The following is a 23,887-nucleotide window of genomic DNA, read 5'->3' on the forward strand; positions in this document are numbered from 1 at the left end:
GCTAGCCTTGGTATTTATGTGTAACAGTAGCTGTGACCAATTTACTGACATCAGTCGGTTTGGGACGATGAAGCTGTTAACCACTGAAACGTAAGGTAAGACTACCGCAAACAAAGACATGACCAGAGTCCAGATTGGTGCCTCAAAATGAGCGGCGCTCTTGTACACAATCACTTCAGTGGCAGCTGATTCTGATGTGGTCAGTCTGAGTCAAGGCTCGAGATGCAGAAAGAGGACGCCAGGCAGCATATCGGCAATTACTGGGACGGCAAATAGTGCTAGTTAGGAACGGGTAGTAGCAGATGGTCACCATTATCTGACCCGCAACCAACAAGTCCCTAACGACTCCCTTCTGTTCCTAAACACCTGACCTGAGAATCCAAGTCTCGGACTAGTGCTACAATATCTGTCGAACGAACTTTCTGTAGAACTGTTAACTGTTGGTAAAACTCATCATTGATAGCATCCGGGTTAAATCTATAGGAGCATAGGTGGAGATGACGAAAAGACATCGTTTCACGCACCTATTTCTTCGCACATTGTTGGAATTTTCTAATCCAACAGCACATATCTAACTGTTAACAACGATCCAATCGATTGGTGCTGCCTCAGCTTTGACCCTTAGTGCGATACCAACGTCAACAATACCAGACAAATATTTCATATGGTACCCCGATAAATGCACATGAAACAAGCAATTCGAAGCGAGGGATGGGGAACGAATTTGTGGTACTACACTAGAGTTTTGCATACGCGTCTTGGATAGACAACAAATATCGATATTAAAACTTTCTAAAGACATACCCAACCCTGATGATGATCTGGTAATGTGCTTGTGTTGAGATCGCTCGGTATATCTTATTGATTACCAGACCACTTCTTATTATCTTGTATCTCAGCCAGAATAACCCCATGTGTTAAAGTTTGTTGTCGTGAGATTTAAGCTCTATCACTAACTTGTTTGCACGTTTCTGTACGTAGTGTAAGAGATTTAAGACTCTCTTGAAGAGAGAGAGGCTAAATGAGTTTGTGAACTTCAAGGTGGGACCGCGGGTACGTTATAAAGAGAGTTTGGAACAACTCCGAGGCGGTCTTCCCAAGTAGTCTACGCATAAAGCGGAGATTCACGCTTGCCTCGACTGCATCTCCAATGTGGTTTGAGCTGGCGTCTAAACTCTCGGTGGTTACTAGCCCAAGGTTACGCTCTGAGGATTCAGTTAGAAGCGGATCTTTATGAAGGACTTTTATTCATACCGCATGTACATTGTTAATAAAAATAAACCATACCATAAATAATTGGTTATGGGGTAAATAATATGTCAATGAACCCTTGCCCAAGAGTCCGTCTAGCTGAATCATTTGTAAGTTAGATGGCAGATCATTAAACGTTAAACAGTTCACCGAATCTCGTCAAATTCAAGTATAGCCAACGAGAAATAATTGGTTCCATGCCACAGAACGGCTTATGTGAAGGTGTTCTTACCTCCTGTGCTTTTCGATAGGGTCTGAACCTATTCGGTTAGCACCACAGAGGAAGCCAGGTTAAGTATATCTCTCGAGGCGCGAACACGACACTAAGATTTCAAACCATTCCCGTCGAACTGGGGTGGGTACATTGCCAATATTTATAACCAGTATTGCATCTACATTTTTCATAAACTCTTCTGTTATTACGCTTTTTAAATTTGTGGTGGAGTTATAGAATATTTATCCCATCCCCATATAGATGACATGCATTTTGAAATATTGTCTATGTTCATCGATTTCGGTAATCTGACAAGAATTATTTTATTCCAGAAATCAGTATTGTACTGAACCGCTTACATTATTTGATGTACTGGAAAATAGACCATCAACGTTTCATTTTTTTTCAAGCGGTTGAAAACAGACTTGGTTAGTCTATTCAGCTTTGCTCTACACGTGGTCATCTGTGACTCAATCAACCAAATTTACGACTGGTAATCTTGTTGAAAATGTGGATATCATTGATGCCATCCAACAAGAAGGAAATTTGAATTCGACTTCATTTGGTGTTAACTATGTATGCCTAGTCAGTTCTTAAAAGAGGAAGCACTAAATTGTTTTACTACAGTGTTTAGTCATCATCATGCTCAGATGACTCGAAAGTGTAACTGGTGAGACTATAATTTATGGACGACCTTCGAGTAATGCTAAAGTGACCTAATAACTAGGACCAAATGAGAGTTAAAAACCAGTGTGAGAAATTAGAATTATGATTCACAGTTGATGGTTAGAGTTAGGAATTACATTCAGGGTTTTCATCACAAACTGAAATCAGTTATAATGCCAAAACTCTATTTATACAAATGGATGGGTGAATTTTGCACCGAAATCTGGGACCTGTTATCTTATACCTGATTGATTCATCCATAAATTATAGTCTCGTCGTGTAATTAAATAGTGCATTGTACCACTGGAAAGATTATATTGGTCGGATTGCGCGGCACTTACTCCGTTAATTAGTTTCTATTAGATGGTTTTCATGTTGGCAAAGTAATGAGTTGATTAAAAGTAGACATTTTGTTGAAAACATTTCCTTTTTCTGAATATATTCGATTATTCACCATGTTAAATAGATAACATACTGTTGTTTCAACTGAACTGTTTGATCATTGTCGAAGTTTCAAGTGATTAATGAAGAGATTTTAACTTGAGGAATAATGAAAACTTGAATTAAAAAATAATTTTTCTTTAAAAATAAACCAAATACATGCAAATAAAGTACCATATTACCAAAAAACTTTCCATTGTCTAACCCTTAGAACTCATCTCTTATTGATTCGTATATTATCTTTCAGTGGTATAAAATGACAAGTGTGTTAAAAAGATGAGAACGAGCCAACAGAATATAAATATTCTAATGTAATATAATAATTTATGTTAACTTTTCTGCATTTTCAGGAATCATAAATTCTTTTGGTAATTCTGCAGCAAGCATTTTGGTAAGTTCTTCCTCATCAGCATCATTTTCATGTTCTTCAAAATCACCAAATCCCTTTTCTGTTAAGTCATAATTACTATCAACCAGATGATTAGAGCATAATGCATTTTCATAATTAAGTGAATTTAAACATCCAAGCATATAATCAACAATATTTGGATGTGGTAAATGTTGAGTTGGATGATTCAGTACAAGCCAATCACGAACATATATCGGATCACCTCTAGGATCATGTTTATCATCGGAATCTTTTGGAGGTAACCAGAATGGTCGGTATTTGGTTGTTGTCTGTCTTGATCTATTGAATTTTACTTCAGTTATTAACCAATTACACGTTTCTGGAGAGAAGTATTGTTCAAATGTTGAAAATATTTTTGATTTACTTCTAATAAAGCAAACTTTTGATACTGTTGTCTGTGGTAAGAATGGTTTAATGGCTTGCCAAGCAACTTTGAATGCAGGTCCTGGATGAACACAGATTGCTAAACCAAGGCGCTCTGGATAATGAACAGCCATTATTTTGGCACATTCGTAACCAAGACGAGGATGACAGCTGGTTGTAGTCATGCCTAAAAATTAAGATGTTTCAACTAATTACAGTGATAAATAAAATACTTTCATTATAACAATCCTCTGACTTTTGCGGACATTTCATATAATTGAAATGCCCAACTTAAATGCTTCTTATCACCAAAATTACGACAGTTACTAGACCCTTAAATGTTTATATCAATTAGACAATAAATGTGAATTAATGTCGTACCAAATAGTGCTATACTTTCAATAATGTATACTTTCTGATTATACCAAGAAGGTATAAATCCAATCGAAAAGTAATTAGGCATTTGATGATGTAATTAATTTCCCTTCTTTCTTATCTTTGCATCCTAAAACATCATGGAATCCAATGAATTTTTTAATGTTTGGTAAAGTTGATTAATTAAGTATATACTCTTCACGAAATTACGCCACCGTACACCAATGTCTTCAGTGAGCTGATATCTCACAAAAGACCTGGTTGAACTCCACTGGTAACGGCTTCTCACTAGCGCTCGCGCGCGAGACTGATAGGTCCTGGGTTCGAATCTCGAGGGGGGAACGTGGATGCGCACTGCTAAGGAGGCGTCCCATACTAAAAGGAAACGGCCGTCCAGTGCTTCCAGGTTTTCCATGGTGGTCTAGCTTCAATTGACTCATGATTTCAACTATTGAAATTTCTAAAATCTCTACAAAACCCGTTTTGATAAGTATATACTCTCTTCTGTGTTTCATATATAATTTCCGTTATGCAAAGCCCAGTGTGTTATAATTCTATCTTATTACAACCCAGTTATTTCTATTGCTCAGTGTTCTTGGACACCAATTCACTTGACATGTCTTCAAATCAGAACATGGTTGAACAGGAAAGAGATTATATTCAAATAAGGTTAGATGGAAGTAAGAAGCACAATAGTTAAAACGTTAGTACGGTGTTCTCCAAGTATCGACTAGCGCTGATAGGTTAAGAATTAGTCAAGTAACATGCAGCAACGCAATCGTGCATAGAGCATACTTCAATCTAATCTATGTCCCGTTAATACAGTAATAATGTTCAACTGAACAAGAATCTGGGAAATGTACACTTCTAAAGTGAAATTTTGTTGTATAACACTGAATTTATTATTCAATTACATTGACAGCATAATAATTTATGAAAGTATTTGTTATATCCGAGCGAAGATTAAACCATGAGTAACTTCTGAGACGTATTAATTGACTAATATGATCCATACATTCTTATGGTATAAGTATTCAATAATTAGATTATGTATATTTATATTCCTCTTATTATAAGCTTTATTTTGACCTATAATTTATTATTGTACGATTTACTGTTCTTAAGCTATGTTCAGTTTATTGACTACTGCCTCCCACGTTCACAGTCACTTTTTGGCTTTATTGTGTACAAATGTTATTTCCTATTGTATGGTGCGTTGCGGTCTGTTTGGTTGATATGTAAACCCAGTATGTCTAAAATAAATGATTCGATTCGCATATTGGAAGCAGGTATTTTGTTGTTCTGGATTCAAGTGGACGGGCTAGGCGGACATAGGACCAATGAGGACGCTAGGCTGCTCTTACCGGTTGAAAGTTATTGGTTTGGCACAGTGCTAAGATTGTATAAGTCGTATTTTGATTGATGGATAAATCACGTGATAAAAAACCGGACATAAAGTCATAACAATATTCTTTTGAAGTTTCAAGACGTTAGTGTTCAGAATTCAATCACTAAACGAACATCAGTATCATCACAGTGATTATCTTACTCACAATAGGACAAAACATGTAATAGACAGAAAAAATTAAAGATACTAAAAAAGATAAAAGGTAAAATTTTTGAAGTTTTCTATTAGTGAAAGCTAAATAATTTACCAGAAACGTTAGTTTCTAATAATAATAAATTATCAAATATGGTCACTACGAAAGAAATTTTATGAAGCATATTGTTTAAGCTTCATTGTATACATTCACTTGGTGCTGTTTTACTTGTATCTTACCACTGTTATTTAGGACTGTAATTGATCAGTCTCTCTCTTATTGGTATATGTGCATCCTGTATGAATTGCCTCGATATTTACAAGCATTATAAACAAAGATGAATAGTGGTTAGTAGTTAAATTCAGAACGCACGTTTCGTCCTATTTGGGACTCGTCAGCTGGATATACCTTCATCCCAGATTTGATGTTCACTCCAGGACTCGAACTCTGGGATTCAGGTGTATCCAATTGACAAGTACCAAATAGGACGAAACGCGTGTCCTGGATTCCACTGCTAGCCACTATCCATCTTTGCTTAAAAATTCATTATATACATATTCAATCATTTCTAATTCAATGAATACCCCTATTAAATTGACTATCAACAACTATTCAATGTTTTTAGTGGTTTAAAACTAATAAAAATCTATTATTTGGTTAATGTCATATTATACTTTCTCATTTATCAAAGTTATAATAATCGTAATAAGCATACGATTCATAAAAGTAATTTCAGTTCATTTTAACAAGTACCTGAATTTATACTTCTAGTCACTAAGACTACACACTGTCTCCTCTTCTACGCTGAGGTTTGTTACAGGGCAAAGTTAAAAGTTTAACCAGTAAGTATTAAAAAAGATGGACGATATTATTTCATAAATGAGTCGTTCAGATTTCTTATGACAATATAATATTTATGAAAAAGGTAATATCAATAAGAATGAACATTAGCTAAATAGAATTTTTTAAAATAAAAGTAATACTATCATCATGGTTATAGACCATCTTGAGTGGTAACTTTGTTGGTTATTATTGGCTAATCAATTGACTTTTACAGTTGTTATATTCCCTCAGTTAGATTATTCAATTTTGTAACGTTCGCTATTGTTGTGGACAACATTATCTGAGTCTATTTTATATTGAAGTAAATATTTAGTTAATCTGAACGATACACTATATAGGATAGAACACAAGAAGAGATAAAGATGACAAAATCTACGAGAACGACTAATAACAAACAAAGCCATCACAATGAACTGATATAACACTTGAAAAATAACAAAAACGCTCATTTCTGTATGAAGTAGCCACTGATGATGGTCTCCAGACAACAAATCAAAATTTTAAAATTAAACCATCTAACTGAGAAAACAAAATTAAAATCACTCGTTTATTTTAGTCACTAACTAACCAAAATGAATGCACCATAGTAACTAATTTAAAAGAAGAAAGGCATAATTTTCTGATCAGAGATATTAGCACTCATGAATTTTATCTGAAATACCTACATTTAATATTTCTCTGATAAATCATTAAACTTGAAGTCATATGATCTAGAAGTGTATTTGTAATTCATCTATCTTAGGAACTATTAAAAATAAACAAGCCAAAAATACAAATATGCCCAAGTTTCAACTAATCAAAATAACATGCCCTGCCTAACCTTGATCATCTGACAATTGATAAAAGTACCGGAACATATGTAATATGTAATACTAATTACTTTATATTCTTTCTTCCATTCATTATTGATCAGTTGTTATTTACGGTAGAAACACCCACGTATTTTCCTACACCCATGGTGTATGTCATATATTTTTGTTGTTGTTGGGTTTATTTAAGGGGAAAATTCATTGAAATTGGAGCGTATAATTTATTAAATATGCTTAGTCTTCAATTGAATTCTATTTTATATCTCCTCATATTTAATTGTGTTAATAAACTTGATGGTTTAAAATTATCAAAATTATGTACAACTCTTACAGTTAATCTAAGAAGTCAAATAAGTATCAATCGAAATGTAAGCTTAATCGTATCATCATCATCATCATCGGATATGCAGTCTGACTTAAATCAACTAAAGTATCAAGATAAAGTAATGATGGATGATAATGGATTTGAATTACGTATTCGAAGAGTAAATGATGGTGTTATGATTGATGAATGGTATGAACCTGGAAGAAAATATTATATAATATTGACAAATCGATTTCATTCAGTAGGATTTCGTGATGGATTAATATGGATTGAACCTAATATGAATAAGGAAAAAATGATGATGAATATAAAAATGGATTCATCAATTCTTGTGGATAGTAAATCACTTAATGGACAACTCAATTCAAACACAGTAAGTCGAATGTTTCATGGATATATTTATTTACTTAGATCAATTCAGACCATTCGAATAGATCGACTCGATTATTGATAAAGTTGTTGATGATTGAGATTTATAAATATGTAGATTGGAACAGAAATCAAATTAACAACCTTCAATTTTCGCTATGATAAAGGTTTGGTTCATTTCTTAAAAGTGAATTCTGTTAGGGTTGACTATTCTAGAAACTTAAATATTACTAAATTTATGTAACTTGAAAAACTAAAGAATGATACAAATCAGTCGTAATAAGTGTTTAAATGCTGTGGGTGGTAGAGGATAACAGTTATTCTAGTGAAGACATCAGGATGAATGTTTCGCAGTTACTTTTTTATACAGGTTTGTTACATATACAATTGAAGTAAAATATTTTATTCAGGGGCAGCAGTAACCAAAGCTGTGCTGAATCTATTCACAGAATTTGTTCATAAATCTTTCTTTTTATTTCGTACAAAGGTAGACACCTACCATCGCCTCCTAAAAAATCCCATGTAATGAATCCTAAACAGGTATCACATAAGTTCGACAGTTGGGAGGTAATAGTTTATTTCCTGTTTCTGAAAGTTCAATTAAGCATCAATTTTTCATTGAAATTTCCTTCGTTACGTCATGTCTCAAAATGGCAAATTTCATTACGGATGGATCTACTATTACTTCTGCAAAGATTCTTATCCAAATAACTTTATCAATGATTGTTTTAGATCCTATTACAGAACAATCTTTATAAAATAAGTTACTTATCAATCACTTTTCTTAGAATCTTTATTTTATTGAATCATTTTTTAACTTTCCTTAGTTAACAGATAATATGAGCAATTACTCTTCTAGAGAGTTAGGTGAATGGATTCATTTAACTAATCAGGATCCAAATAATAATATTTTATCTGATTTATGGACAACAGAGACAGCAGTCACTCAAACAAGATTAGGTTGTGAAGGTCTTACAGCTGAGAAGATCTCACGTACTCAAAGACTTGTTACAAAAATGATAGTTATATGGAAAGCACCATTAAAAGATAAATGTGGTTGTATCAATATTAATGCAGCTGTACAAACACATAATGAACAAAGAGAAATATTTTCCGCTATAGGTAAGTAATGACTGATATGCTTTTGAGTATTGAATACATTCAATGATTGCTTATTATTTGTTTCTTTAAATAAAGATCACAAGAACCATATCAATAAAATTTATAAGATCCGGATTGAACTGATTTAAAAACATACCAGCACTATTAAAACACGGAGTTTTATCCTAGAAAAAGACAACTACAAATACTAAGAGGGTAATGAATAAATAAACCTGAAACATTTTCATTACCTCTGAGTAATAACGACAAGACACACCAATGGTTGAATTTTAAAATCGTATCAAATTTTTAAAGGTCACTAAGATATAAAAATAAATACTTTGTATAAAAGTAAATCCCTGACATTATAAGCACACATGGATGGTGGCTGGCAGTGTAATCCAGGAAACGCGTTTCGTCCTATTTGGGTTTCGTCAGCTGGATGTACCTGCATCTCACAGTTCATGTTTACTCTGAGATTGAAACCCATTACCGTTCACTTCAAATACCATCACATTATCCACTTACCTAATGAGTTCTGAAACCCACTTGCTTGTGCAATGGGGTGCAGTTATATTCACTTGGTGTTGTTTACTTATATCTTCCCATCGTTATTTAGGACTGCAATCGATCAGTCTCTCGTTCGCATATGTGCTTTATAAGCAAAGATAGATAATGGTTAGCAGTGGAATCCAGGACGCACGTTTCGTCCTATTCGGGACTCAGCTTGTGACTTCAGGCAATATCAAGACAGCCTGCACAAGATACACATATGCCAACGAGAAACTGATCAATTACAGTCCTAAATAACAATGGGAAGACACAAGTAAACAACACTAAGTGAATATAAATCCCTTACACTTTATTAATTCAAACGACTGCTATATACCAGTTAATTAACGTATTTGAGGAGTTTCACAAGTCCTCATGGTCATTGGTTAAGTACTGTCATAGTCATTAAAAGCTCATGAGACTACGAACAATACGCATCGAATATATGTCGCTACAGAAATATCCTACTATCTAAGAGTTGATGTTCTTTAACTTTGAGAAATGGTCTTTGAACCTAAAACCAAATGTTTCAAGCATCTGAACACAGATCTTATAATGGCACTGTTCGAACATTATTATTCTTAAGCTTACGAAAACTATTTTGGTACGTCCCTTAGTTCAGTATTAACTAATGATCGTGGACCTGATAGATAAGAGTGTGAAGTGATGGTCATTCAAATAATCCACTAAATTTCATTGGAGATATAGATGTCAGCAAATATGACTTATTTTTATTTATGGATCAAATTGTTCTTATTCAATGCTCTGTATTTCTATTCCATATATTATGAAGGTGGTTTGACCAAAACACTTTGTCCAAGTTATACACGACCACCAAGTCCTGTTCTTCCAGCTTACATGTTACCTGCAAATGATAGAAATGTCGAAAATTCTATAAAGGAAAGAACGATGAAGTTATCACATGATGAATTTATGCATTTGGATAGTATGCAACCTCAAGACTGTTGTGCATGTGGTTCAGCAACTTATAAGCTCACCTTTACTGGTATGTGGACTAGAGCAACACATCCAAAAGACTGGCCCGTCCACAATCCTGGAGCACTTCACTGGACTAACCTTATCGGTGCTAGTCACTCACCAAGTTTCCAAATTTACCGTATGGGAGAACCAGCAAGTGCTGGAGTTCAAGCTGTTTGTACGTATGGTGACACAACTGTGATGAAACAGTCACTCGGGATCGCTGCTACAAACACAGGTTCTTTAGGAGGAGTTCCATCTGGAACTCAAAGAGGTTCTACCGGTATCGGACCGTTACTAAGTCTAGTGTCTGCTCCAGGCATGTGGGGAGAAGAAGCTCTTGAAGAGACGAGAACAACTTATGTTGGTGTAAATAGAACACATCCTTTAATATCATTTTTAACAATGCTTGGACCCAGTCCTAATTGGTGTACAGGTATTTCCAGTCAGTCAGTTTGTCAAGCGGACTGCACTTGGGTAAAAAACATTGAAATTGACTTATTTCCTTGGGATGCTGGAGCTCGTAACGGTGATACATATCTTCCTAAAAATTCAGATAACAAGGTAACTGTCTTGTGGTATGATATTTTTGTCTGTTAGAAACTGCTGACGTACTATGAATATTAATAACTCCGGGATCCTGTTAGAGAATGTAAAGTTCAATTTTAGACATAAAATTTATTACTTAAATCACTTTCTAGTAGGACAGTAAGATTATGTTTACTAGTTGTTTATTAGATGGTAGCCAACACCATTGTTCTCTAAGATACATAAAAACTCAATATAATTTCTTGAGTTTTGTTAAAACGCTTGAGTAAACATCAGGAAAATTCAATCAATATATTTTTATTTCTGTACAACTCATCAGAGAAATACTTCAATTTCAAGAACGTTGACTGTTTACCTTGGACGTCAGTCAGTAACGAGTTCAGCAATTTTATTAATTATTATTTATTCAAACACATAAACATTGGTACAAGGAGGCACCAAACAGATATACACCACATAAATCATTCGATTCGTGTGAGGGCTGGGATACTGTCCGAAGGTGCAAACCGAAGCAAGTGGTTTTCTTAGGGGGCCATACTCGGAACCTTTGACCTAAAGGTCTGATCCACAAGGCAGTGGAGCGACGTAGAGGGATGCAGTCACATGGTAGTCGATGTCCAACAGTTGGTTCATACGTCATTTTTTTCCTCAGGATCCTTGAGCTCATGTACACTATTGGTTTGGAATGAGAGTTATCCGACTCTCCTAGGTGGACTCACCGTGTCTACCGGCTCGGTTAAAGTGCCGGACATTCGCTTTTCGTCCTCTCAATTTCGAAAACAACAGTCATGCCGCGAGAAGGCAGTGAGTAGGACTTGTGTAGCAGTAGTTGTATGCACGTGGCCATGTGAGAGCATTTGGAGAGGAAGAGCTGACTCTCATGACTCTCAGATGCACCAGGGCATTTGGGGGTTACATAGTTTGAAACAACCAGGATTTTAATTGACTCTGAAATTTATTTTCAATCGGTGGACTCTAAAATTTATTGTGTTTGTTTAAATACTTTGTGAATACCAAATTAGGGAAACAAGAAAATATCTCGACCATCCAAATAAGCTTTGAAGCTTAAGTAGAGAATTTCGTAGGATTACTTCTGTAAACCAATGCACCGTTGAAATAATAAAATAAGTTAGACTGTAGTAAATAAACCGATTTTGGGAAACTAGAAATAATGCCGAATAACTATCAAATTATTACCCTATTGCTACATAAAATATTCATCGACTTGTCCATCAAATCATTGACAATTTCAAATATTGTGTAGTTGGGCTTAGTGCGGATGTGGTGTGTAGTGGCTGACACAGATGAAATACAATTAGCCGAATTCCAATCATTGGGTCTTATTATTACCAAGTTTTCTAGAGTTTAATCACAAAAATCACTTTGGAAAAACATGCACTAGTCAGATTATTAGTTGAAAAGTTTTTGGTACTAAATGCAAAGATGGATAGTGGCTAGTAGTGGAATCCAGGACACGCGTTTCGTCCTATTTGGGACTCGTCAGCTGGATGTACTTGCATCTCACAGCTGATGTACACTCCAGGACTCGAACCCAGTACCGTTCACTTCAAATGCCATCGTGTTGTCCACTTACTTACTGAGTCCTGATACCCACTTGCTTGTGCAATGGGGTGAAGTTTAAATTCACTTAGTATTGTTTTCTTGAATCTTCCCATTGATGTTTAGGACTGCAATTGATCAGTCTTTTATTGGCATACTGTGCGTATTGCCTCGATATAGTCTTAGTTCACTCCATGGATAAATATATAATTTTTTTTCCAATTTACCGTTTATTAATGACTGCATCTTACATTTTGCGATCCAAAATAATAAAGATTGTTGTAAGTATACACGTCCTTGGATATGAATTCGTATATACCACCACTTCTACAAAGATCAATTTGTTATTTATCTTTCTGTATCTATGTCATTTGAAATCGGGTTAGAGTAAAGAGTAATTCAAACATTTCTTGTTTTTAAAGTCTCACTTAAAAACGATTTGCGTTATTTAAATAGTATATGGACGGAGGAAATGAGTATAAGATTTATATACTTTTTGGCTACTTGTAGTGTTAAAGTACATTTTAAATTTTGATCTGGGTGAGTAAGTTGAAGAGTGATAAATATCATGTTCATCAATTGTTTAACCCATAAAATATCCCGAATAACTTTTATATGTATACAGGATGTTCCAGAACCTATTCGTTTTATCACCAGAGACTGGATGCCAAATAGTCCATTCACGCCAGGCGTCCCGGTAGCAAAATTAATCTTGGAGAGAGTTTTACCTAATGAATCATGGGAATGTACTTCAAAGTTGTACGATGGGGTGGAGCTATTTCATGCCGATGGAAGTACAGAAACAGTAGGTTCCAGACCAGGATCCCAATCTAATAAACATTCTCCGATAGTCCAGTCAGTTATAGGGGATTTAACAGGTGCACTACCAAAGAAAACTCGAAACAAAATTGGTAGTGGTGGAGTAGGCGGAACACGAATTACAAGTGGAGGACTAGGTGGGGATGATCCTCTATCAGATCCAAGTTTGGCACAGATGGCCACATTTCTATGTGTTACAAGTCCTTGGTCAGCCTGGGGGTCGTGTTCAGTTACCTGTGGTGTTGGTCGTCGAACTAGACAACGTGACATGCTGATCAATAAGAAGACAGAGCTTTGTCAACATGTTCCATTAGTTGAAGAAGAGGTAAGAAATAGAAGATCCTTGAAATAACTAAAGAAACTATAGATACATTGCAATAATATTGTATGTATTTTACTCCATCAATTCGTAGGTTAGGTATTTTCCATTAAATAACACGAGTGATTTACCATGCTTCCTCATTCATTGGTTTCAAATGGTATGCATACTAATAATCTCAACATGACGCTATGAAATGCCTAACTGCAAAAAATATGACTTATTATATCGTACATTTCTTAAACAAATAATCGTAAATAACAACTCAATCAATTGTGTCCAAGTGCACTGATTTTAATTTAGACACTTCAAAATATTTATAAAAAAGAATCCTAAAAATGAAAAATATCATGACAATAATCGAAACCCATTGAGTTATTAAAATAATTGAAGGCGTTTCTTGTCGATTTTCAGTTTTACTATTGTATTTTCTGGTAATATTATACACATATGATAGTCTAGACTGATATCAAGAATTCGTGGATTGATTGAGGCTGGACATTAACGCCGTTGGATGCCAGTCGGCTCAATGGTCTAGAGGTTAGGAGTTCGCGCGCGAGAATGGAGGCCCTGGGTTTGAATCCCGCGAGCAGGATCGTGGATGCACACTGCTGAGGGGGAGTCCCACAATAAAACGAAACAGCCGTCCAGTGCTTCTAGGTTTTTATAGGTGGTCTAACATCAATCGGCCCATGATCTCAATCAAAAAGACATCACGAATGTCATATTATTAAGCAAAATTGCCAAAGATAATCCAATATTTTCAAGTATAGAGTAAAGAAAATTTAAAAAATTGAAGTGCTGTCATATCCTTTAACAAAATAATCGATCATCATCAAGAGATTTAACGTATGGAATAAACTAAGTGTTACATCTGTTATATCTAGAACTTAGATTCTTGATATACCGTGTACTACTTGAGCACTTAAACGCCATAAACCTCCAAGTCGCAAATGAGAAGACAGAAGACGAGTGAGAGGAAATGTTGTTCCGAACAGTATCAAATATGGTACAAAACTCTCAGATAATTATAGTTTTTAGTAAAAGCGAAATTATCATTATAGACATTCAAATCGCATACAGTGGTTTTTAGCATTTGTTCAATAGGGAATGTCCCTGGAATGTTTCTTCAGGAGATGATTGGATGGAACGTGTTTGGCTCTTTCTTAGCGTCTTAGAGCTTTCTTTAGTTCACCCGTGGGCCATCCCCACAACATCATTTAGCGAAGTGATCAAAAATGCTCAAGAAATAGTTTCAAAAGTAGTGGAAAATAATAATTTAGACAATATGTACAAAAGCCAGCTGTCCATTTTACAAATAAGTAGAAAGAGAAGAATAAGATAATTATTAATGTTTACGATTTATGAAATAAGGATGGGTGGTACGACCATGAGAGAATAGGGGGTCGAAAATGACTCTCTTGTATATGGAAGTTAGATGGGAAATGATGAATTTCTATTGCTTCAACTGTGAACAAATTTCTAATACAAACACTATTTACCTTTTTATGGCCTTTTACACTGTATACTTGAAAGTCTTTAACTATTTCTTGTAAATTGATTTGATGATATGACATTCCTGTGTATAATTAAAATCACCCATAAATAAGATTGTACAACTCAAGAAAATACCTTCATCTGAGAAACATTTTCTACACAAGGAAATAGTATAGTAATGATTAACTAATTATAGTGTCAGTGTATCCACAATCTACAAGAACGAATAAACGGGTAGTCTGACCGAGCTAATAGAACCAGTATAAACTCAGATAATCAGTCATTTACAGTTTAACGTAAATACTTCAATAAGATTATCCAAACTTTCATGAAGAAATCGCATCAGCATTCAGTAACCTAACGGACATTCACAGTAAGCTTAAATTCTTATTCTTCCTAATAAAAAAAGTATTTATAACAATGAAATCTTGATACCATGATGGAACAATCAATGAATCGGTATGAACTTCTTTTTATCATAGATTAAATTCACCTATATTCGTCAGCAGACCTTCAAAACGGATCGATACTTGAAGTTTGTGTTGAGGATGTCGTTCAGAAGAACGATGAAAACTTCAGGACCAAACCATCCAGCTCTTACTTACTTACTTACTTACTTACTTACTTACACCTGTTACTCCTCGTGAAGGAGCATAGGTCGCTCACCAGCATTCTCCATCCAACCCTGTCCTGGGCAATCCTTTCCAGCTCCTTCCAGTTGTAATTCATCCTTTTCATATCTGCTTCTATTATCCGACGTAATGTGTTCTTTGGCCTTCCTCTTTTTCGCTTCCCTTCAGGGTTCCAAGTTAGGGCTTGCCTCGTGATGCAGTTTGACGATTTGCGTAATGTATGTCCTATCCATTTCCATCGTCTTTTCCTAATTTCCTCTTCAGCTGGAAGTTGGTTTGTTCTCTCCCACAGAAGGCTATTGCTGATGGTATCCGGCCAATGGATGTTGAGTATCTTGCGTAGACAGCTATTTATAAATACTTGTACTTTCTTGATTGTGGTTGTTGTAGTTCTCCAAGTTTCAGCTCCATACAGTAGAATTGCCTTGACGTTCGTATTGAAGATTCTCACTTTGATATTGGTTGAAAGTTGTTTTGAGTTCCATATGTTCTTCAATTGTAGGAATGCGGCCCTTGCTTTGCCAATCCTCGCCTTTACGTCTGCATCTGAACCTCCATGTCTATCGACGATGCTTCCCAGATATGTGAAGGATTCTACATCTTCCAGAGTTTCGCCATCAAGGGTGATTGGATTGCTGTTCTCCGCTTTGAATTTGAGGACCTTGGTTTTCCCTTTGTGTATGCTGAGGCCTACTGATGCAGAGACTGCTGCTACATTGGCTGTCTTTATCTGAATCTGTTCACGTGTACGTGATAGGAGGGCTAGGTCATCTGCGAAGTCCAGATCGTCTAATTGGTTCTGAGCTGTCCATTGTATTCCGTGTTTTCCTTCAGATGTCGAGGTCTTCATAATCCAGTCGACCACCAGAAGAAAGAGGAAGGGAGAGAGTAAACAGCCTTGCCTGACTCCGGTCCTTACTTGGAATGCATCTGTCAGCTGTCCTCCATGCACTACTTTGCACTGTAGTCCGTCGTATGAGTTCCGGATAATATTGACAATCTTCTCAGGAACTCCGTAGTGTCGAAGAAGTTTCCATAATGTCCTCCTATCTATACTGTCGAATGCCTTTTCATAATCAATGAAGTTGATGTATAGTGACGAGTTCCACTCAACTGATTGTTCGACGATGATCCGTAGTGTTGCAATTTGGTCTGTGCACGACCGATCCTTTCGGAATCCAGCTTGTTGATCTCGAAGTTGGGCATCTACTGCATCCTTCATCCGGTTCAGCAACACCCTGTTGAAGACTTTCCCTGGTATTGACAGTAGTGTAATGCCTCTGTAGTTTTCACATTTGCTCAGATCTCCTTTCTTTGGAATCTTGATGAGGTGTCCTTCTTTCCAGTCCATTGGCACTTGTTCCCCCTCCCAAATCTTTTTGAATAGAGGGTAAAGCATGCTTGTGGTTACTTCGACGTCTGATTTCAGTGCTTCAGCTGGTATGTTGTCGGGTCCTGCTGCTTTCCCGTTCTTGATTTGTCTGACGGCCATTCTAATTTCTTCCGTCGTTGGTGGGTTGACATCTATAGGAAGATCTGTGTGTGCTGCTTCGATGTTCGGTGGATTCATTGGAGCCGGTCTATTCAGGAGTTCCTCGAAGTATTCTACCCATCTGTTTCGCTGTTGTTGAATTTCAGTGATTGGCTTGCCTTCTTTGTCTTTGACCGGCCTCTCTGGTTTACTGTATTTCCCTGATAGTTTCTTCGTTGTATCGTAGAGCTGTTTCATATTTCCTTCTCTAGCAGCTTTTTCTGCCGTCGTTGCTAATTCTTCCACGTATTTCTTCCTGTCGGCTCTAATGCTCCTCTTCACTTGCTTGTTTGCTTCTATGTATTCAGCTTGTGCTTGGACTTTCTCTGCTCGTGTTCGGCTGTTGTTAATTGCTGTCTTCTTGTTCTTCCTTTCTTTGATCTTGTCCAGTGTTTCTATAGAGATCCATTCCTTATGATGGTGTTTCTTTAGGCCCAGAACCTCTTGACACGTTGAAGTCAATGTTTCTTTGATGCCTTTCCAGTTGTCCTCCATGGTGGTTTCTTCTTCCTTCAGTAGATCTTGAAAGGCTTGAAATCTGTTGTTGAGAGCTATCTTGAATTCATTGAGTTTGTCAGTATCTCGAAGGAAGGCTGTATTGAACCTTTGTATTGCTGTTTGTCCACTTGTCCAGTTCTTTTTTAGCTTCAGTTTTAAATTGGCTACAACTAGGTGGTGATCTGAAGCTACGTCAGCTCCTCTCCTGGTTCTCACATCTTCCATTGTCCTTCGGAATTTTTTTGATGCAAATATGGTCTATTTGGTTCTCTGTAGTGTGGTCCGGTGAGATCTATGTAGCCTTGTGTATACGTTTGTGTGGAAATATTGTGCCTCCTATGACTAATTTGTTGAATGCACACAAATTTGCAAATCTTTCTCCATTTTCGTTCCTCTCTCCCAGTCCATGTCGTCCCATAATATCTTCATATCCAGTGTTGTCTATTCCGACCTTGGCATTTAGATCTCCCATCAGAATGGTGAGGTCCTTTCTTGAGCATTTCTCTATGATTGACTGCAGCCGCTCGTAGAATTGATCTTTAATGTCGTCGTTGCTATCATTGGTGGGTGCATAACATTGGATAATATTCATTAAGATCCCCTCCTTCTTTGTTTTGAATGATGCTTTGATGATTCTGGATCCGTGGGATTCCCATCCTACAAGTGCATTTCGTGCTACTTTGGACAGCATTAGAGCAACTCCCTGTGTGTGTGGAGCATTTTCCTCTTCGTGACCGGAGTATAGCAGCATCTCTCCCGTAGCTAGCCTTTTCTGTCCAGCTTGGGTCCAGTGGGTTTCGCTGATTCCCAGTACTGCCAAGTTGTATCTCCTCATTTCCGTTGCTATTTGGCTGGTCTTCCCAGTTTCCCACATTGTTCTAACGTTCCATGTACCTATAAAAATTTTTGCTCTGGTTGTTAGAAGGGGCATCGGCCTCGTGGCTTCCGAAGGAATTCGGCTTTCACCATGAAGCGTCATAATTCTTCTAAATGAAGACCTTCTAACTCTCAGGGCAGAGTTAAAATGGTTTGAATTATTTTTTCTGGTAAGCGTTTTTTTAGCGAGTTAGTTTTCTACGGGATGGGGACGCTAACCCCATGCCCAACCGTCCTCCTTTACCCGGGCTTGGGACCGGCAGTAACTCTAGAAGAGCTACAGGCGGAGTTAACCATCCAGCTCAGAAAATAAAATTTTACCAACTTCAAAAGGGTCATTTGTATAGGTTCCCAAAGATTAAATCAGTTGAAACCATACTTTGTACTTAAATCAAAATAAGGATTGTTTGTTTATCTTAGGTGAATATTATTCGAATAATTACGGAAATTAAAGAAGTGCTCGACAGTTAACTTGACTACAGAGGAATTATTTTTGTAAGCAATGAATCGAAGCATTAGTTTGACTTATTGGTTTCTTTCAGTGTCATCACAATCAAGGTTTACTACTCTTTTGATTACCACATAAATGATTTCAAGTGATATCATACAAGTTTACATATTCTTTTACTGTTAAGGACATACGTTTTATCCTGTTATTCAAATCTGAAATGGTTTAGGTAGATACTGGGAAAACTTTCATAGCCCTAAAACTGTGGTATAAATACATTTCACAAAGTCAATAATTTTTGGTAGGATAATTACGTGAATATTTAACATAACAAGTTGGAGTTTTGAAAATGTAATTAAATAATAACTGAAATCCTATCATTATTAGTCTAAAGTTGTTCACCATTATAGTTAATAACTGAAAATGAATTAAAGAAACAATAATTTCGAAAACCAAGGAAGTGATGGATCCCACAAGGCACTAGCACCAACTGATATCCTGCGAAACCTTCAAGAAAACAAGAACAATGAATACACCATTCAACAACGGGCAAACAAGAACAGAGAAGGCCAATACACAGGCCAAATACATAGAAGCAAGTGAATGAAGAAGAAAATTAGACCAGATAAGCGGAAGTATGTGGGAAACCCACCAGAGACAGCGAGAAAACCTGATAGGGAAGGGAAACATGAGACAACTATATGGGATAACGAAGAAACAACTGTCAGTCAGTGTCAAGACAGTTCTGTTTTAAAGAGCTAGGACTTGAAGAACTATTACTAGCATCATCAAAAGGGTACAGGTATTTATAAATAGCTGTCTATCTAAGATACTCTATATCTTCTGACTAGACACTGTCAGCAGCAATCTAATGTGGTAGAGATCAAAACAACTTTCAGATGAAGAGGGAATTGGGAAAATATTCTGGAGATGGATAAGTCACACTTGGAGGAAATCGCGAAACCTCATCACAAGGCAAGCCTTAACTTGGGATCTTCAAATAAAAATGAATAGAGGCTGACAAAGGACACATGGAGTCGGGAATCTGGCACAGCCATCAAAAGAACGAATAGAACTTACCAAAAACTGGAAAGAAGAGACTAGGACAGAGTTGATTAGAGAATCGTGGTGGACGTCCAATGCTACCCCATGAGGGATAAAAGGAGTAAGTTAGTAAGCAATCAATTCAAAAATATCATATAGTGTCAAATCACCAAACTTCAACTTCTAATGTATTTGTTGATTGCATTACTTAAAATTATCAGCATGAAAGCAATTCTAGTAGAAATCTATGAACACTATAAATTTGTATTAACTTCTTTTCTCCTAAACTATATAGTCATGTGATGGTATAAAACGCACATGTGATTTCAGTGCTATGTGCAGCTTATTACCATGGACTGCTTGGACCCCATGTAATGCTACTTGTGATAAACCGCATGGATGGCAAACACGTACACGTTATTTAGCCCGCTCATCAGAAAAGAATTATTGCGAACATATATTTCAAAGTGAAACCGAGTCAAACAATGGTACTTTACGAGAATTGAGGGAATGTCAGCCAAAAGATACAGATTGTGATCCGGCTACAATATGTTCAGAGGGTAGAAAAGATGGTATAGAATGTGGTGAAAAAGTTTTAGCATACTACTATAGTGCTATTGAACATGCATGTTTACCATTCAAATATTTAGGATGTAAAGGTGGGCGTAATCGATTTCCTACAAAACAAGATTGCGAAGATTTATGCATTCCAGCTGTTGAAGCACTACCTAATTGGCGAAGAGAACGGATAGCTTTATTACAATATCAAACAGCTCAATTAGCTACAGACAGTAATGATTTTAAAAATCAATCGATTTCTCCAGCTAAACACTGTTCTCAGGTAATGGACCCTGGTTATACTTGCATGGATGATAACCCACCACAGAATAGATGGTAAGTTATAACTTTATTTATTATTTAGTCGACGTTTTGGCTTTAAAATTAAGCAGTAAATAGTTGTTTTGTTTTAATCTAGATTTTCTCAGTTCATGTAAATAGCCTACGAATGTTTACATTGTCGTGAACTTTCATTTATCAAGCTTGACCTGTTTGAGTTTATAAAAAACGATGTTTTAATAGAACTTTAAAGCATTTATCTTGAGGATAAGTTATTACTAAATGGTATATTGTCGTTCAGACTGATATATGAAAATAGTAGATTCAGAGGGTCTTTTTTGTATTAAAGTTTTCGATGCTTTTTCAACTGATGTTAACACGTAATAATACACTAGCAAGGTTAAATAACTAAATGACATTGAATTCAGTAAAATTCAGGCTTATTAGGTAACAATATTTTTGGCCAAAGTCTACTTTTCCCTGTTGCCTGGGAAATCTCAATGATGTACTCGGGAAACTGGTTTATTTTTTAAAGCTATGAAACATTAAAACATTCATAAATAACATCAAACTTCAGAGTGGAAGATTAGGACACACATTACATGCAGTGTTTCTGATGAAGTATAATAATTTTTTACTGCACAACTTATATTATGACTAAGATCAAGGCTTCATAATCAAAAGTAATAAGTGTAAACCTGATTTATGTAGTATGTAATCACTAGTCCCTTGTTGAATACAGTCAATTAAAAGACTAAGATGACGGGAATATATCAAAAAGACACATAACGTACACCTGAATTCAGAAAGGGAAATATAAATAAATCTTTCTAATTCAAACTTAAGGTAACAGTCAAAATTATCGAAGTTCAGTTTATTTTAATTGAACTAGAAAGGATTTCGAATAAGTTATTCATATAAACATGAATTTTGTTATTTTTATACTTTTCATCAGTTATATGAAATTTTAAATGAAATCCCTGTTATCATAACTGGATGAATAGTATCATCTTAAGTTAAACAAATGATCGGTTTTATTGTGCCTTGAGTCAGTCTGATCTCGTTCGAATGTTTTTATTCCTCTACTAATTAGTGAAGGTTATCACAACTTAACTCTTAACAGATAACACATCATTAGTCCTGAACATTTTAATTTAAAAACCTTAGGGTAATTTGTCCACTACACTTCATCACACTGTTAACCAGACATCATCTCCTGAAGTTTTTTTAGCTGCTCAAATGATATGATTACACAGAAAAATGTGGAGATGTCCAAGAATGAAACGACAAATATTTCTTAGAACTAACATATATATGTGAAGTAATTTCATAAAAAATTAAAGTACATTGAGAGCCATTTTGTGACTTGATGTACTTAATATCGTTTTTGATATAGTTTAGGGTCTACGCTCAAATAAGTTTAAACTTTGCCAATTCTTGTATTCCAGTGCATATATTACCAATAAGTTATTGGATCAAGGTTCTGTACTCTATATCTTACTACTCTGGTCAATACATTTCATTGCATGACAAACAGCTGCATCTGTTTCTGACCAGTTCTATTACTATAGTAATGTAGGTTTATTAATTAGTGGTACTTCGAAATAAATCAAAAACTTTGATCAACACCTGTAGAATAATTTTTAATTACAGTAATGACGATTATTTACCTATTTCTTCCTAGGTACTTTTGTCCCCGCCTACGAAGATGTCGTGATTTTGAATATCGTGGTTGTGGTGGTAATGAAAACAATTTTGAAACATATCATGGTTGTTTATCTGATTGTCTCCCGTTAGAAATGGAGAAGCTACGACAAATCAATAAGGCACGTATGGCTAGCATGCGTACATACACAAATGACACTTCTATGATCCATAATAATGCAACAAATAATCATACCGCTATCTCTATACAAAAATCAGTGGATGATAAAAATGATGTTGATTCATTAAATGAAATAGAACATCAAAAATTAAATGATATATCGGGTCATAAACAAGATTGCATAATGACTACATGGAGTGGTTGGAGTCCATGCTCAGTATCATGTTCTCATCAAAAAGGTACGCAAATGCGTTGGAGATATATTGAAAAACCTTCAATGCATGGTGGGAATTCATGTGGTACACTTTTTGAAAAACGTGAATGTCATGGAATCGCATGTTAATATAATCAAGAATATACAAAGAAAATTCATTCTTACTGTAAATTCAACAATTAACGTACTTCTCAAAGCATTGAATGCTTTATTCCATCATCACATGACAACAACAAAAATCTTTTTAAATACTCAGAAATCAATAAATGATCAGTAATAATGTCTCCAAGGTATTTGTTTGAGCACTCAAGCTCATATAAACAAACAATACTTATTTTCATTCAATTCAATATCTTTATTTACACTTCATATATGTAGCCATTTTTAATAAATAAATTAATATCCTCTTACATTACTTTTGTGAGGTTCCCCTATTTACAAGTAGTCTATTACTGAGAATTTACATCAATATTATGTCAAACATTTAATGACTCCTAATTTTTATCTCCCCAATACAATATGAACTCAATATAAACAGTCATAACGTTAAAGATCTGTTACGAATTTGAATAGTCGAGTCAATTAGGCACACTTCATGAATAATCATTGAACATGATGAATATCTAATACGAAACTAAAAATTATTTCACTGTTTAAGATTTACTAGTGAAGTCAAGCGTATTTCAGTGATTGAAAAGTAATCACAATTATTACTAACAAATGGGGTGGGGTGGGGTGGGGGGAAATTCGGTAATTTCTAGTAACGATCTAGATAATTAAACAAAATCTAACTTTTCTCATAAGTAAACAAAGACGTTGTAGATACGATTGATTGCTTGATAGTTAAATCTTTTGAAGATAATATAAAATTTAAAGTTGAAGTAACTAATAGAAAACGTCTTGAATGATGAAGGTAATCAGTATTTGGCGTTGTGTTTGAATTTTTTTTTATCTCTTCACGAATAAAACTTCTAATTTAAAAGAAACGAGTGAAAATATTT

General features: G+C 35.5%; 2 protein-coding genes across 4 annotated transcripts in view; one reads left to right on the forward strand and one right to left on the reverse strand.

The window, feature by feature from the left end:
* The window catches only part of MS3_00008715 (uncharacterized protein), a gene marked incomplete at both ends in the record, with an annotated part of 60,178 nt that overhangs the window by 2,215 nt on the left and 34,076 nt on the right, over positions 1-23,887 (reverse strand). The window contains one exon of one of the 2 annotated variants that reach the window (XM_051217061.1): positions 2,473-3,531. In XM_051217061.1, the coding sequence (XP_051065698.1) occupies positions 2,897-3,531 (635 nt within the window). Of the gene's footprint in view, positions 1-2,472; positions 3,532-23,887 lie in introns of those variants that run through there. The other variant, XM_012941224.3, reaches the window with a different exon arrangement.
* Positions 1,453-23,726, forward strand: MS3_00008716 (uncharacterized protein; the record flags this gene model as incomplete). Of its 2 annotated transcripts, XM_035729677.2 has the most annotated exons (6): positions 7,059-7,610; positions 8,434-8,728; positions 10,053-10,801; positions 12,972-13,490; positions 20,306-20,904; positions 22,532-23,726. In XM_035729677.2, 6 exons carry the CDS (start codon positions 7,059-7,061, stop codon positions 23,013-23,015), a joined length of 3,198 nt encoding a protein of 1,065 aa, XP_035586358.1. In that variant the 3' UTR covers positions 23,016-23,726. The 2 variants fall into 2 exon arrangements, with proteins under 2 accessions (XP_051065699.1, XP_035586358.1); XM_051217062.1 differs by adding an exon at positions 19,354-20,131 and having other exon boundaries at positions 1,453-13,490.

Source organism: Schistosoma haematobium, chromosome 6 (genome assembly GCF_000699445.3).
Source record: "Schistosoma haematobium chromosome 6, whole genome shotgun sequence".
Taxonomy (NCBI): domain Eukaryota; kingdom Metazoa; phylum Platyhelminthes; class Trematoda; order Strigeidida; family Schistosomatidae; genus Schistosoma; species Schistosoma haematobium.